General features: G+C 46.8%; 1 protein-coding gene across 1 annotated transcript in view; it reads left to right on the forward strand.

Annotated features, from left to right (window-relative positions):
- Positions 1-12,874, forward strand: part of TMEM241 (transmembrane protein 241) — a gene marked incomplete at both ends in the record, with an annotated part of 136,169 nt that extends 123,295 nt beyond the window's left edge. The window contains one exon of the mRNA XM_080714795.1: positions 12,814-12,874. Coding sequence (XP_080570921.1) covers positions 12,814-12,874 — 61 coding nt within the window. The remainder of the gene's footprint in view (positions 1-12,813) is intronic.
- Between the last annotated feature and the right edge of the window lie 281 nt (positions 12,875-13,155).

Genomic DNA, 13,155 nt, shown 5'->3' on the forward strand with positions numbered 1-13,155 from the left:
AGTGGAGGAAGCAGGCCCCTGCGCGTGCCCCGGGAGGGAGTGTCTCCCCAGCCCCATTCCAGACGCCCTGAGCCGAGCAGCTTTCCTGGGCCATGCCCTTCCGCCATGGTCTTTCTGCCTCGGATTGGAGTCTGTGGACAATGGACGAATCCTCTGAAACCATGAGCCAAAGTAAACCTTTTCTCCTCTAAGTTCTTGTCACAGGGACAAAAGCTGAGTAATGCAGGTTGCTGATAACAAGGATCTGTGGCTGCTGCTCGGCCATGACCACGATCAGCCAGCGTTCCCAGGCTGGCCCTTCAACAGCAGGCCCTTTGAACGCTAGGGGTCATGCCTCTTGTTCAAGACCCAGTCGGTCATGACCATGCTAGAAACTGAGTAGAGGGAAGCGATCGTGTGGGATCACCTCTGAGCTCTATGCCCGTCTGTCCATTGGCGAGCTGAGCAAGTACAGAACTTGATCTCTTCCGGATTACTAATAATCAGACCCGTAGATGTGACTATGACCAAGGGTTTTGTCTTTCACCTACAGGGGACGGGGAGAGGGAGAAAGTGATGGAAGACTAAAAGGTTAAAACTGCTGGCTGCTGCTCTTGTTAATGGGTGTGCCCTAATTCGGGAAATAGATGCTTAGGTAAGGTTAAATGATAGAGTGGTGATGCACACCTGTAATCCCAGTACTTGGGAGGCTGAGACATGAGAATCACAGGCTTGAGGACAGCCTCTGCAACTTAGTGAGGCTCTCAGTGACTTAGTGAGACCTTGTTTCAAAACAAAAAATAAAAAGGGCTGGGGTAGCTCAGAGGTAGAACAACACTCCTGGTTTCAATCCCCAGTATCACACACACACACACACACACACACACACACACACACACACACACACACACGATACTTAGGTAGAATGTACAGTGTCTCCTTCACTCCCTCAGCCGCCTCTTGCCCTGTTTGGTTTACTGGTGAGCAGGGCAATGACTGGGTGGGCCGTGTGTTCCCGGTGAGCTGGGAGGGAAAGACAGATCTTTGCATCCCAGCCAGTCAGCGCTCTGGGATGGAGCCGCCTGGAGTGCTTGCCAGGTGACCCACGTGAGTGGTCCTTGGGAGCTGGCGGCACAGCTCTCCTTCCCTGTGACCACGAGCTGCCCTCCTGGAGGGAGTCACAGAAGCAGCGTGTTACTTAGAATTATTCTTGGTTGTTGTTGCTGTTTACTGGTCTCCTTTCTTTTGTTTAATAAAGAAAAACAAGCCTAGGGCCCCTTAAAGATGGTTATTATTTCTATCCTAGTTTCAGTGTATTGGCTGGCAGATTTTTCCCCACAGCAGAGCACTACAACACTAACGTGCACAGAAACTTTAGAGCTTTTTACGTTTCTTTACCAATATTATCAGCAAAGAAAACACATTTGGTTTAGCTGTGCTCATGTATAGCACAATTCTAGAAAAAAAGTGTTTTCCGTGCCTGTAAGTATAGTAATCCTAATGGTGGCCCATCCTCCCTCTTTTTCTTTCTTTCTTTTTTTGGCATTTGTCTGCAAATTGAACCTGCTGAATTGTTACCTGTTTGACTCAGGTCCACGGTACCGGTTGGTGGGAGCTGGCACTGGTGCCTGGGGGCCCATGACAGCCTCTCAGCTTTGGAACTTCCTGTGGACAATGTCCTTGGGTGCTGCTGCCGCCAGGAAATGGCAGTGTTATTTTTAAACATCAGTGGGAGACTCCTGTGGGAGAAATGTGAGGGGCAGCCCTGTGGAATGCCACGATGGGAGTCCAGGAGGTGAGCTCGCACCCTGTGTGGCCTCGGGCTGGAAAAGTTCATTTAATGAGTGGATATTGACCGTGTGCCCGATACGTTCCCAGAATTGTTCTTGAATGAAACTAAAAAATTGCTCCTGGGCATAGGGGTGCACACTGAGAGAGGAGGATTTTAGGTTTGAGGTTAGCCTAAGCAAATCAGTGAGACCCTGTCTCAAAATAAAAAAAGAAAAAGGGGCTGGGGTGTAGCTAGGGGTAGAACCCCTGGATTCCATCCTCGATACTAGAAAAACCGCCGCTGCCTCTGTGCTGTCCACAGACGCTCACTTCCCTGCCTCCAAGCAAGGCCATATTTAAATTATCCCAAACTGGCACAAGTGACTATTTTTGCTCACAGCACTCAGATAAAGGGACCCTTGACTTCTCTCAGCAGCCACTAATGGGGCATTTACTACCACAAGAAGAAAAATAGAAGGAAAAGAAAAATTAGGAAGTATTCCTATACCTTTCTCTTTTTCCCTTGCCCACTAGCCTCGTTTACTCCCTTCCAATAAAAACTAATCATTTGTTGAGCAGCTACTTTGCTACCAATATTTTTATGTTATTACTATCTCATTTTTGCAGCAATCCTTCAAACTTACCCACATTTTAAAAATGTAGACATTGATGTTCAGACATGTAATTTTTTCCCCTAGTATTTTATACACATGAGGTGATTAGACCAAGATTCAAACTCAGGCCCCTGTGTATCCAATGCCCCATAACCTTCTAGAACTGATTTAATAATACTATGGACTGGCCTGCAGTCTAGACAGTGTGCAATGTAGACATTCCTAAGGGAGGTCAAGGGAAATGGGCTTAAACGATTCTCTTCCCACCAGAGTAACAGTGCACTCAGCTTTGTGTTACTATCACAGATACTGGAGATAATTGACTTATAAAGAGGAAAGCTTCAGTTCAGCTCATGGTTTCAGAGGTTTCAGCCCAGGGTTGTTTTGCCCCATTTGCCTGTGGGCCTGTGGAGAGGCAGTGCATCAAGGCTGGAGCTTGTGATGGACTGAGATGCTCCTCAAGGTGGAGGGGAAGCAAAGAAAGAAAGAGGAAGGGGCTGAGCAGCACACCCCCCTCAAGGGCATGTGCCTGATACCTAACTTCCTCTCACTGGGCCCCACCTCCTAAGCTTTCACCAGCTCCCAGTAGTGCTTCCGGTTGGTGAACAACGCTTTAACACATGAGCCTTGGGGGGACACTTAGCCAAACCATAGTGGTGATCATCTATAAAGAACTCCTTTAGCCGGGCGTGGTGGCTCACGCTTGTAATCCCCGCGCTTGGGAGGCAGAGACAGGAGGATCGTGCAGGGTTGAAGCCATCCATGTGCGCTGGCTTAAGAGACCCTGTTTCCAAATAAAAAAGTATACAAAATAGGTCTGGGAGTGTAGCCCAGAGGTAGAAGGGCTTCCAGGAACCCCAATACCACACACACACACACACACACACACACACACACACACACACACAGAACTCCTTTAAAGAACTCCCAGATGGTTTGACAGCAAGACAGAAGGAGCATTACTGAAGCCAAGACAGTTCCAATTCTTGTGTAGAGTCTGACCCAGCAAACAATGAATGTGTGGGGCAACATATTTAGGCTAAAAGTCTCATCATCTCAGATTTAAAATAATATTAAATTTAGGTTTAAAATATTTATTGAGTAACTGCTGTATGCGATGCATATGGAAGCTATTAAGATGCATAAGACATCATCCAATCCTCAAGGGGTATTCAAGGGAAAGAAAAATAAAATGGTAATTTATGGATGGATCAGATAGTAGCTGTTTGAATGCCCAGTGAATGCGGTGACTGAGGGAGAGTTGGAGGATGGGAATACTTAGAAGGAGGGCCTTGCAACTGGCTTGACACTGGACCTCATGCTGGGGGAGGGGCTCAGGTAGGCCAAGGAGTAGGACAGGATTCAGCCCCTCCCACCAGGGAGCCAGGGCAGAAGGAGCCAGTGGTGAAACTTGGTGATTTAATCTGGATCTATGGACCAGACACCTAATCCATGCCCCTCCTCCTTCCTCTGCACCCACTTGGGAAGGAATGACACCATGGCGGGCAGTTAGATGTCCCCACACTCACCCTCCAGGAGAAGAAACACTCACCTCCTGGCATATCCTTGGGGCTTTTCCCCAAATTTCCGTATTCTTAAGCTTCACGGTGTTAGTCTACATGCTTCACAGTGTTTTTCTTCCTTACCCATAAACTTTCATCAACCGTATCTTGTACAGCATTTTAAAATGAACCAGAGAAATGCAGGTGTTGAGCTGAGCGTGAGAAATAAGAGCGAGACGGTTATCCAGTGGGAAGGAAATGCCAAGCTGGGATGCTGGCGAGGCAGTCGTCTGTGAACGGCTGTCTCCAGGCTGCCGCACATCCTGTGCCCTGGAGGGTATGCCCAACGAGGGGAAAGAAGGCCATGCATGCCCAAGTCAAGGAAGCAGCATGTGTGATCATTGCAAAGGAGCCTCGGCTTTGGAATTTCCTGATTTTTTTGAACTCCTGAGGTTAAGGATGGTGTTTTCAACCTCAAAGAATTTTCCAACCACAGAGTGAACCTCCAGAAGGGGAGTGGCGGGCTGTAATTCAGATTTCTGTCATGCACAGAGCTGGTTGCATTGTCTGCGCCTTGGGTGTGTGCAGGCGTAGCTAGATGACCAGCTCTCGGTCCTGGACGGGATGGGCTGGCCTTCATGGTGTGGGAGTTTAGACTGAGCAGAAGTCACAAAGGGCAGGGCCTGCAGGCTTGAATTTCTTTTTTTTTTTTTTTCCTCCCCAGACTGACTGTATTTTCCTGTACAGTTATTGTTTCTTGTGTTTTGCTTTTGAATTTCAAATTAGTCATCAACATTTAGAGATCAGGAGATTTCCTCATACACGTCCAGATTTCCAGACGCTTTTGAAAACATGGTACAGATGTTAGTTAATGTCGGGCCTGCGCCACACACAGCAGTTGTTTCTGGAAGGGATGGTGGTGCCTCTGGGTGCTCTCCGGTTCAGCACGGCCTCCAGGGTGCGTGGGCCCACTAGGACCAGGCCAAGGGACCGCCCAGCCGCCGTCCTCGCGGCCTGCTGTGGTGTGTTCATTCACTGCCCACAAGTGTGGCGTGTGCGGGGCTCAGAAGCCACAGAGTAAAAGGCCATTCGTAACCCAGCAAGGTTTGCATACACATGTTATGATCCACCTTCTTGGGTGGACAGCAACTTGGCTGCACAAAATAGCCTCTAAAATAGGGTTCTTCACGCTCTGCTCCGTTGGTGTTTGGGGCCAGACATTTCTTTAGGGGGCACTACCCTGCACCTTGTAAGATGTCTAACAGCCAAGGTGAACCTCAGCCCGCTAGATGCTAGTAGCACCCCCCAGTTGAAATGGAAAATGTCCCTAGACATAGCGAAGTGTCCCTGAGGGGCTGGTCTCAAGGTTCCACTGGAAGAGAGTGGAGAAAATGCCACTTGAAACCTCAGCAGGATCCTTCGGAATTCACTCATCTCAGGCATCGAGTTCTTAATGGCGCCTCTACCCGCTGGGAGCCTGGCTGTGAAAGCGCTGGAGGCACCAGGTGACAGCTAGGTGTGCGGGCTTGTCCTCCCGCTGCTGCAGCAACTAGGGAAAGGGGACTGGACGTCGTGCCCCCCTCCAGCTCTAGTCTAGTGCCAGGTGCCTGCTGAATAAACAGGGAGCGGTTAGCTTCCAAGCACCGTACCCAAGAACAGCTAACAACCTAAGTACCCCATGCTGGTCAATTTTTAGTCTTTAATTTTTTTTTTTAAATTTCAAAGTTAGTCCCCCAAGTCTCAGAGCCCTACAAAATGTCTTAGTAGAAAAGTATGTCTTATTACAAGGGGTTCAAGGATAAATAAAAGTTTATGCCCTCATACTTTAACTCTTGTTCCCTTGTTTTTCTAGGTCCTCAACTATATATGAATTCAGTCACATTCATTTTTCTAGGGTTTCCTAAATCATAATTTTTTAAATTTTTTATTGGTGCACTGTATTCATACATCATAGTGGGATACAAAAAACTTTTGTAAACATACATGCACACATCGCCCAGTCAGCCCCCACCCGATCCCCACCCCATTCCCTCCCCATCCCTCCCTCCCATGCTTGGCTTAGTGGTTGACATCTAGTATTATAGCAATTTATCCAAAATGAAAAATGATAATCTCACATAACAGTTTCATTTGTCTGATACCAAGCTTTTGATAACTTAAAGATAACATTTTAATATTTCTTTTTGCTTGCTTTCTTACCGAGAATATTTTTTCTCTTTTCTTTTTTTTTAGGTGAAACTATCATATATTTATATATTTATTTTTCAGGAAAAAATCTATCCTAATATGGAATATGGACTCTAGATACCCAAAACGATCTCGAAAAAGAACAAAGCTAGAAGATATATATTTTCTAATTTCAAACCATATAAAGCTACAATAATTGAAACAGTGTAGTACTATTCTAAAGGCAGATATATAAACCATTGGAGTTAAATAAAAGCCTAGCGATACATTCTTCCATATATTGTCAAGTTATTTTTGACAAGGTTTTCACGAACATTTGGTGGTGGGAATAATAATCTTTTAACTAAATATTGTTGAAAAATAATAATTACATGAAAAAGAATAAAATTGGACCCTTACCTAATCCCATATACAAATATTAACTCAAAATAGATTAAAGACCTAAATATAAATCTTAATACTATAAACTTTTAGAAGAAAATCTGGGTCATAAAACCTCACAACATTGAAATTGGCAGTGATTTCTTGGATATGATTTCAATGGCACAGGCAACAAAAGGGTATACAAACTCCCTAAAAATTAAAATACTATATATCCAAAGACAATGTAAACAGAGTTAAAAGTTACTGATAGAATGGGATAAAATATTTCCAAATGCTATATCTGAAGGTATATTAATATTCCAACTAGAAATTCTAAAAATTAACAATAAAAGCAAACAATACAATTTAGAGATAGGTATAAGACTAACATAAATAATGAATCTCCACAGATAACTAATCTTAGTTGTCTGTTGGATGGAAAATCTTGTTTCTCTGGTTCTGGTGTGTGTTACCTATTTCTTCTTTGTAGTTAATCTCTTTGAGTATTTTCGCTAGCGCTGGTTTTGAAGACATAAATTCCTTCAGTTTCTGTTTGTCATGGAAGCTTCTTATTTCTCCATCTAATTTGATAGAAAGTTTTGCTAGGTAGGAAATTTTTGGCTGGAAGTTGTTTTCTTTCAGAGTTTGGAATATGTTACTCCAAGCCCTTCTGGCTCTCATGACTTGGTTTGGGAAGTCTGGAGTGGTGATTCTAATTGGTTTGCCTCTGAATGTCACTTGGCCCTTTGTTTTTTGTTACCTTTAAGATTCTCTGCTTGGCTTCCACATTGATCATTTTGATAATTATGTGGCGTGGGGATCCTCTTCTCCGATCCTGTCTAAAGGGAGTTCTATAAGTTTCCTGGACCTGTGTATCGACCTCTTGCTCTATGTTTGGAAAATTTTCTGCTGTTACTTCCTTGAAGATATTGTTGATCCCTTTGGTTTCACCTTCTTTTCCCTCCTCTATTCCAATTATTCTTAGGTTAGTTCTCTTAAAATGGGCCCATATTTCTTCAATGTCAGATTCCTGCTGTCGGATATTTTTTTCTAGATTAGAAACTATGCGTTCATTTTTGGAGTGATCATCTTCTAAGAGGAGATTCTATTCTCCATGTGGTCTAATCGGTTGTTTGTACTTTGAATTGAGGCCTTTACTTCATTAATTGCATCCTTTATCTCTTTTTGGCTCTCTCTGAATTCTTTTCGAAACACCTCTATTATTTTTACAGTTATTTTCCTGACTTGATCTTCTAGAAATCTCTGAATTTCTGTTTTATCGGGTTCTGATGTTGTGGGATTGTGGGCATTCATTACTCCATTGTTATTCCTCTTTCCCATAATTTCTGGAGTTTGTGCCTTCTCTGGGTTCTTCCCTTGGGTCAATACGACTTCACTTAAGGTGCTCTGGATCTCGAGTCTGTGGTATCTCAGTCCCCACTACTCCTTTACTGGGTTATATCGCAGAGTCTCAGACCCAGGGAGTCAATAGAGGCTGCTTTAGACCATGGTGGGGGGGGGGTGCCAGGTTGCGCGTTCTCCTATGGTGTGCTATCTCTGCCACCACCACTCCCCCACTGGGTCAAGTCCCTGGGAGTCAGTACTGGGATTTCTCCTCTGGGGCCCGCAATTTGACTCACTGTTGTTGAATACACAGATGGAGCTGTAGTGGACTCAGTGAATTTGCTGCTGCTGCCGCTGCCGCTGGTGGGAATATGGCACTGCTGCCACGCCCTCGGCCGTGAGGCTGGCGTATTTCTTCTCTGTTTTTGAACTCCACTCTGAGTCCCTGCAGCATGTGCTGAGCCCAGCCACTGGGAGCTTTAGATGCTCCCTGCGCCGAAAAATCTGCGGAATCCCGCCGGGCTCTTCCACAGCGGCTCACCTAGGCTCGCTGTCCGGGCTCTTTCGCAGCGGCTCACCTCGGCTCGCTGTCCGGGCTCTTCCGCAGTGGCTCACCTCGGCTTGCTGTCCGCGGCTCCTCTCTGGAGCCTGGTGGGTGCTGTTGAGTGCATTGGTCTGTAGCCGTAGCCGTCCGGTGAGCTCGCCACTGCCGCCGGCAGTAAGGCGCTGCTGCCGCGTCCTCGGCTGTGAGGCTGGCGTATCTCCTCTGTGGCTCTGAGCTCTGTTATGAGACCCCCCTCCTCTCTGGGGCTGGTGATTTTTTTTGTTTCTCTGGTGATGGTGTTTTCTGGCTATGAAAGGCGCTGATTTTGTGGTAATAGAGATTGGTCTTAAGCCCCGCTTTTCTCGGTCGCCATCTTCCTGGAAGCCAATTTTTAGTCTTTAATGAAATACAACTGCTCTTGTCCAGCCAATTATCTTGTTTTTAATTAGGAAAGTAATCTATTTCAAGCACAGTAATTTCAATATCCAGATTTCTATTAAATTATTCATTTTTTAATTAACAGAGTTGTTGGCATATATTGCTATTAGTTTCCTAAGTTTTAAAATTACAGCAAAAGAGGTTTGGCACATACAAGAGAGGAAGATTCTGACCTGTGAGCAGTGTCCCTACCAAGTGGAATTAGTTGGCTTCTCCTCTCTGAATCCCCGCTTACGGACTCTGAGAGTCGCCCTCCTTTGGAGAATGGCTCAGGTGCCAGGGGAGAAAGGAAACACAACTTCTTTACTCTGAGTGTCCCACGATCAACTTTCCTCCTTCACCCAGAATCATGTCTGCCAGTGGTCACAGATTACCAGCCCTGAAGATCGCTCAAGCTTGACGCTAGAACAAACCTCGCCAATAAAAATGATCTTACATCATCTTTGAGTAAAGATGCTCCCGCCCTTGGTTTTTAGGGCACTTTATGAAGTGCCCTATGGAGACTGCCCAGGTCTATGCATAGGAAGAGGTAATTTAGGGACAAGGAAAGAGCTTCCCCGATACACTCCAAAATACCTTTAGGGATCATGATGTCTGAAATCGATTTCAGAGTTTTCTATTTGAGTTAAAAATGTGAAGCTTCCTTTCTAGAATGCCAAGTACGGCCTTTCCATTTACTATTGCGTGTTACCTCTCAAGTTTTATCCTAATTTATCAGATTATAAACTGTCACTCATCAAGGTCCCAAGGGGATGGGACGTTGAGTAGATAACATTTTGGAGAAGAAGAGTGAAAAAAGCAAAGTAGTTTGGAATCATAGATGGGAAACAGGGAAGCAAGTATAACAAATCAGTCATTCACCGAATAAATATTTATTGGGTGCTACATCAGGTGCTGGGCCTGCAGCCAGGCAAAGGATACAGTCTCTGGCCTGTCCATTGTGTTCAGTAGGAATTAACAATAGCCACAGTACTAGGTATAAAGTTGGGACGAGGGCTTCGACACCCCATAGAAGAGAGAAGGGCTGCAGAGGCACTGAAATGCCCTGGAAGAGAAGCTCGGCGTGGATATTTCTGGCTGCGTGTACTGTGCAATCTGATGTTTATGCTTTAGCTACTCGAAGTGTGTTCATTTCAGGAATGACAGGGATTACAAGATTTGCAAACAGTTCAGTCAAGCTCTGACTTAAATAGTTGTAATGCTATTAAGATTCCAGGACCCCATGTCAGCTTTTCCTGCTGGTTAGAAAACAACATCAAAGCTCACCTCCCTGGCTCTCTTGGTGAAGGAGCTGAGGTTTGTTTTCATTTTAGCATTCACTAAGTTCCTTGGGTGTTTCTCCCAGAGTAACTCCGCCAAAGGACCGAAAGGGAGGTCATTACACCGGCATTGTTCTGAGGCTGGGGGAGGATGGGAAGACGAGTGGCAGAGGGCCAGCGCTGCCCCGTCTCACCCTGGTGATTAAGGCGGATTAGTGGGACGTGCATAAAATGGCTGAGTCCCCAGTTACATGTGCAGAAAGCAAAGCCTCGCGGGCTATAGCTCCTGCCGCCTTCGCAGCGGGTCCCAGCGACTCTGCACTTGCCCAGGCCCTCAGAAGGTACAGGCATCCTCAAAGGGGTCCTGAGGGGACAGAAGCTCTGCTGCAACGGAAAAGCCGGCCTCTGGAATGGCAGCATCACCTCTGGTCCAGGTAGAAGAGGCCACCGAGCCCCAGCTTGGGGTCCTGAGCCAGACGGACAAGAGGCTCCCAACTTCACACACGGTTGTGTTTCAGAATGTGGTCTTTTGGAACTTGGGCATGGTTTCTCATAGAAATAATCCTATAAATGATGACTGTGGATTAGGAAAATTCTCAGAAGTGTGTTTGGTTCATAATGTAGACAGTAATTGCAGCTACATTATTGTGAGTTAAATAGAATTGGTCACGCCCGGTGTGGTGGTGCATGCTTGTAATCCCCACGCTTGGGAGGCAGAGACAGGAGGATCGTGCAGGTTCGAAGCCAGCCACACTGGCTTTAAGAGACCCTGTTTCCAAATAAAAAAGTATAAAAATAGGTCTGCGAGTGTAGCCCGGAGGTAGAAGGGTTTCCAGGAACCCCAGTACCACACACACCAAAAAAAATAGAATTGGTCAATTTATCTTCAATATTTATAATAATATGATTTGTGTGGGAAAGAGAAAAGTACATTCCCACTAGAGCTCAAGACGCTTATAGCTCAAGACATCTCTCTTGTTTCCTCTCCCCTCTGTCTCCGTTGTTCCCGGGTTTTTTTGGCAGAGGGACACCCTCACACCCCTCCCTCAGTGGCCAGCTCCTTAGCTGCAGCCCTCTGCTCAGGGAAGAGGTCGTGGTGGCTGGCGAGATTTTCCAGTCTCTGGTGTTCGAAGGGGTCGTTTTGTTCTCTTTTGCTCCAGAAAGCAGACTGGTGAGGCTTTTTTTTTTTTTTTTTTGCGGGTCTGGGGATGGAACCCAGGGGCATTTGCCCCCTGCCCTATTTTTTATTTTTTATTTTAAAACAGGGTCTCACTGAGTTGCAAAGAGCCTCACTAAGTAGCTGAGGCTGTCCTTGAACCGCCATCCTCTGGTCTCAGCCTCCCAAATGCTGGGATTACAAGCGTGCGCCACCATGCCTGGCGCAGGTGAGGTTCTAGGATGCAGCTGTTGGGACATTGTGAGGAGGTACTAGGTCTCAGTAAGTCCCCAGGGCCAGGTCCTCTCACAAAGAAGATGTCCACGGAGACACACCTGTCAGGTGACAGAGCTGCTCACCAGCATGGCGGGCTGGCTTGTGCAGCAGGACACGTCCCTCCCTGAACACCTCCACACAGAGCTCGGGCAGCCAGCCTGCCTGAGGGCCGCTCTGGGATTCCACGAGGGTACATTAATCACACTTTATTGATTGTCCGTTATAGGCCATGCACAGGGGTGAACTGCTCCAGGTATGTGATTTCTAAGTCAAAGATACTGTTAGACGTGATCAGCTCCCACAGTCCAGATGGAGAGACAAGGTCAAATAACATGCATAAGGTGACATAGCCAATAAACGCCTGAGCCAAAACTCGAACTCGGGTTGCCTGATTCTAAGCTCATTGTTTTTATATTCTCACACCTGGTCGATTCATTCTTGTACTAAAAGTGGGGAAAGGTACAAAGTCACCCAGATGTCAGTCGCCCGCGTGGGTGGCATCTTCCACTCAAATGTCCTAACAGCCTGTGTGTACTTCACACGTTCAGCAGCCCCAGAATAGGTTAGAAGTCTGGGCTGAGCGTATGTGTGTCGTGTGTGAGCACGGGGAGGATTGGGAAATTGGTGGGTAGATGGAGAGGAAGGGAAAAAGGGTCTCCTAAGAGAGTGGTTGCCCCTCTGAGAAAGACCCCTTCACGGTTGGGACTCACCATATAATCCCTCAGGGGTGGGCCAGCCCAGGCCGCAGATGGCTGGCAGGGGGTTAGACAGGCACCAGGTTGTCCACTGAGAAGTTTAAAATAGAAAATGGAGACCTCTGGACGTGGTGCATTTGAGGCCTGTTAAAATACCCCACTCTTCCCTTTCTCACTGTCTCCAGCTTTCCCCTGCACCTTCATTTTCAAATCACTGACCATATTTTTTCCTGTGCTGGTGGGAAATTCATGATTCTTCATTTGTCTGTCCACCTTTTAATGTTCTGCTAGTCTAAGTGAAATAGAAAAACTCAGATTATCATTTTACTAATTATAAGATTGTGAATATCTATATAATTTCATGTCCATTAACCCTCTTTAGAGGGGAAAAAAAAAGCCCTGGAGCGCCCCATGGGAAGTGTCCTCCCCTGGTCTCTGCAGAGAGCATCTGCCTGGTTAGGAGGAGCGGGATGGGCCACTTCCTTCCCTGAGGGAAGGAACCAAAGTGGCCTCTGAGCCCCTCACGTCCCAGCCCATAACTGCGGTTTGCCCAGGGGTGGCAGGGCAGGTCCCGGGCCTCCTGGGCCGCTATGAGAATCAAGGTTGCAGACGGAGGGAGGTGTCCCTTGCTCGCTTGCATGTGGGTGCCAGGGAGCAGGAAACTGACCTCCTGCTGTTGTTTGCAGCCTCCTGCTGGGTGGACTTGGAGAGGCCTTGCTGGTTTTCTCAGAACGGAAGGGGTCCTGATGAAGATGGGCAAGAGGAGACTCCCAGCTTACCAGCTCCAAACCAGCACCCTCGGCTCACGGCTCCCTGCAGAGTGCGTCAGGAAGAAGAATGTAAAGACAGTGGCACCAGGCCGGGTCTCCAGGTGAGCAGAGCCCACGACCTGCTCACATGGCGACCAGCTGGACTGCGGTGGTGGCCACGACCGCTTTTCACTGCTTCAAAGACAACGTTCTGGGGGCTCCACGCTGCAGCGGAGGAATGGTTCTGTGTGATATATTCCTATTTTGAGAACCTTTCTT

Source organism: Muscardinus avellanarius (assembly GCF_963383645.1).
Source record: "Muscardinus avellanarius genome assembly, chromosome: 17".
Classification (NCBI taxonomy): Eukaryota; Metazoa; Chordata; class Mammalia; order Rodentia; family Gliridae; genus Muscardinus; species Muscardinus avellanarius.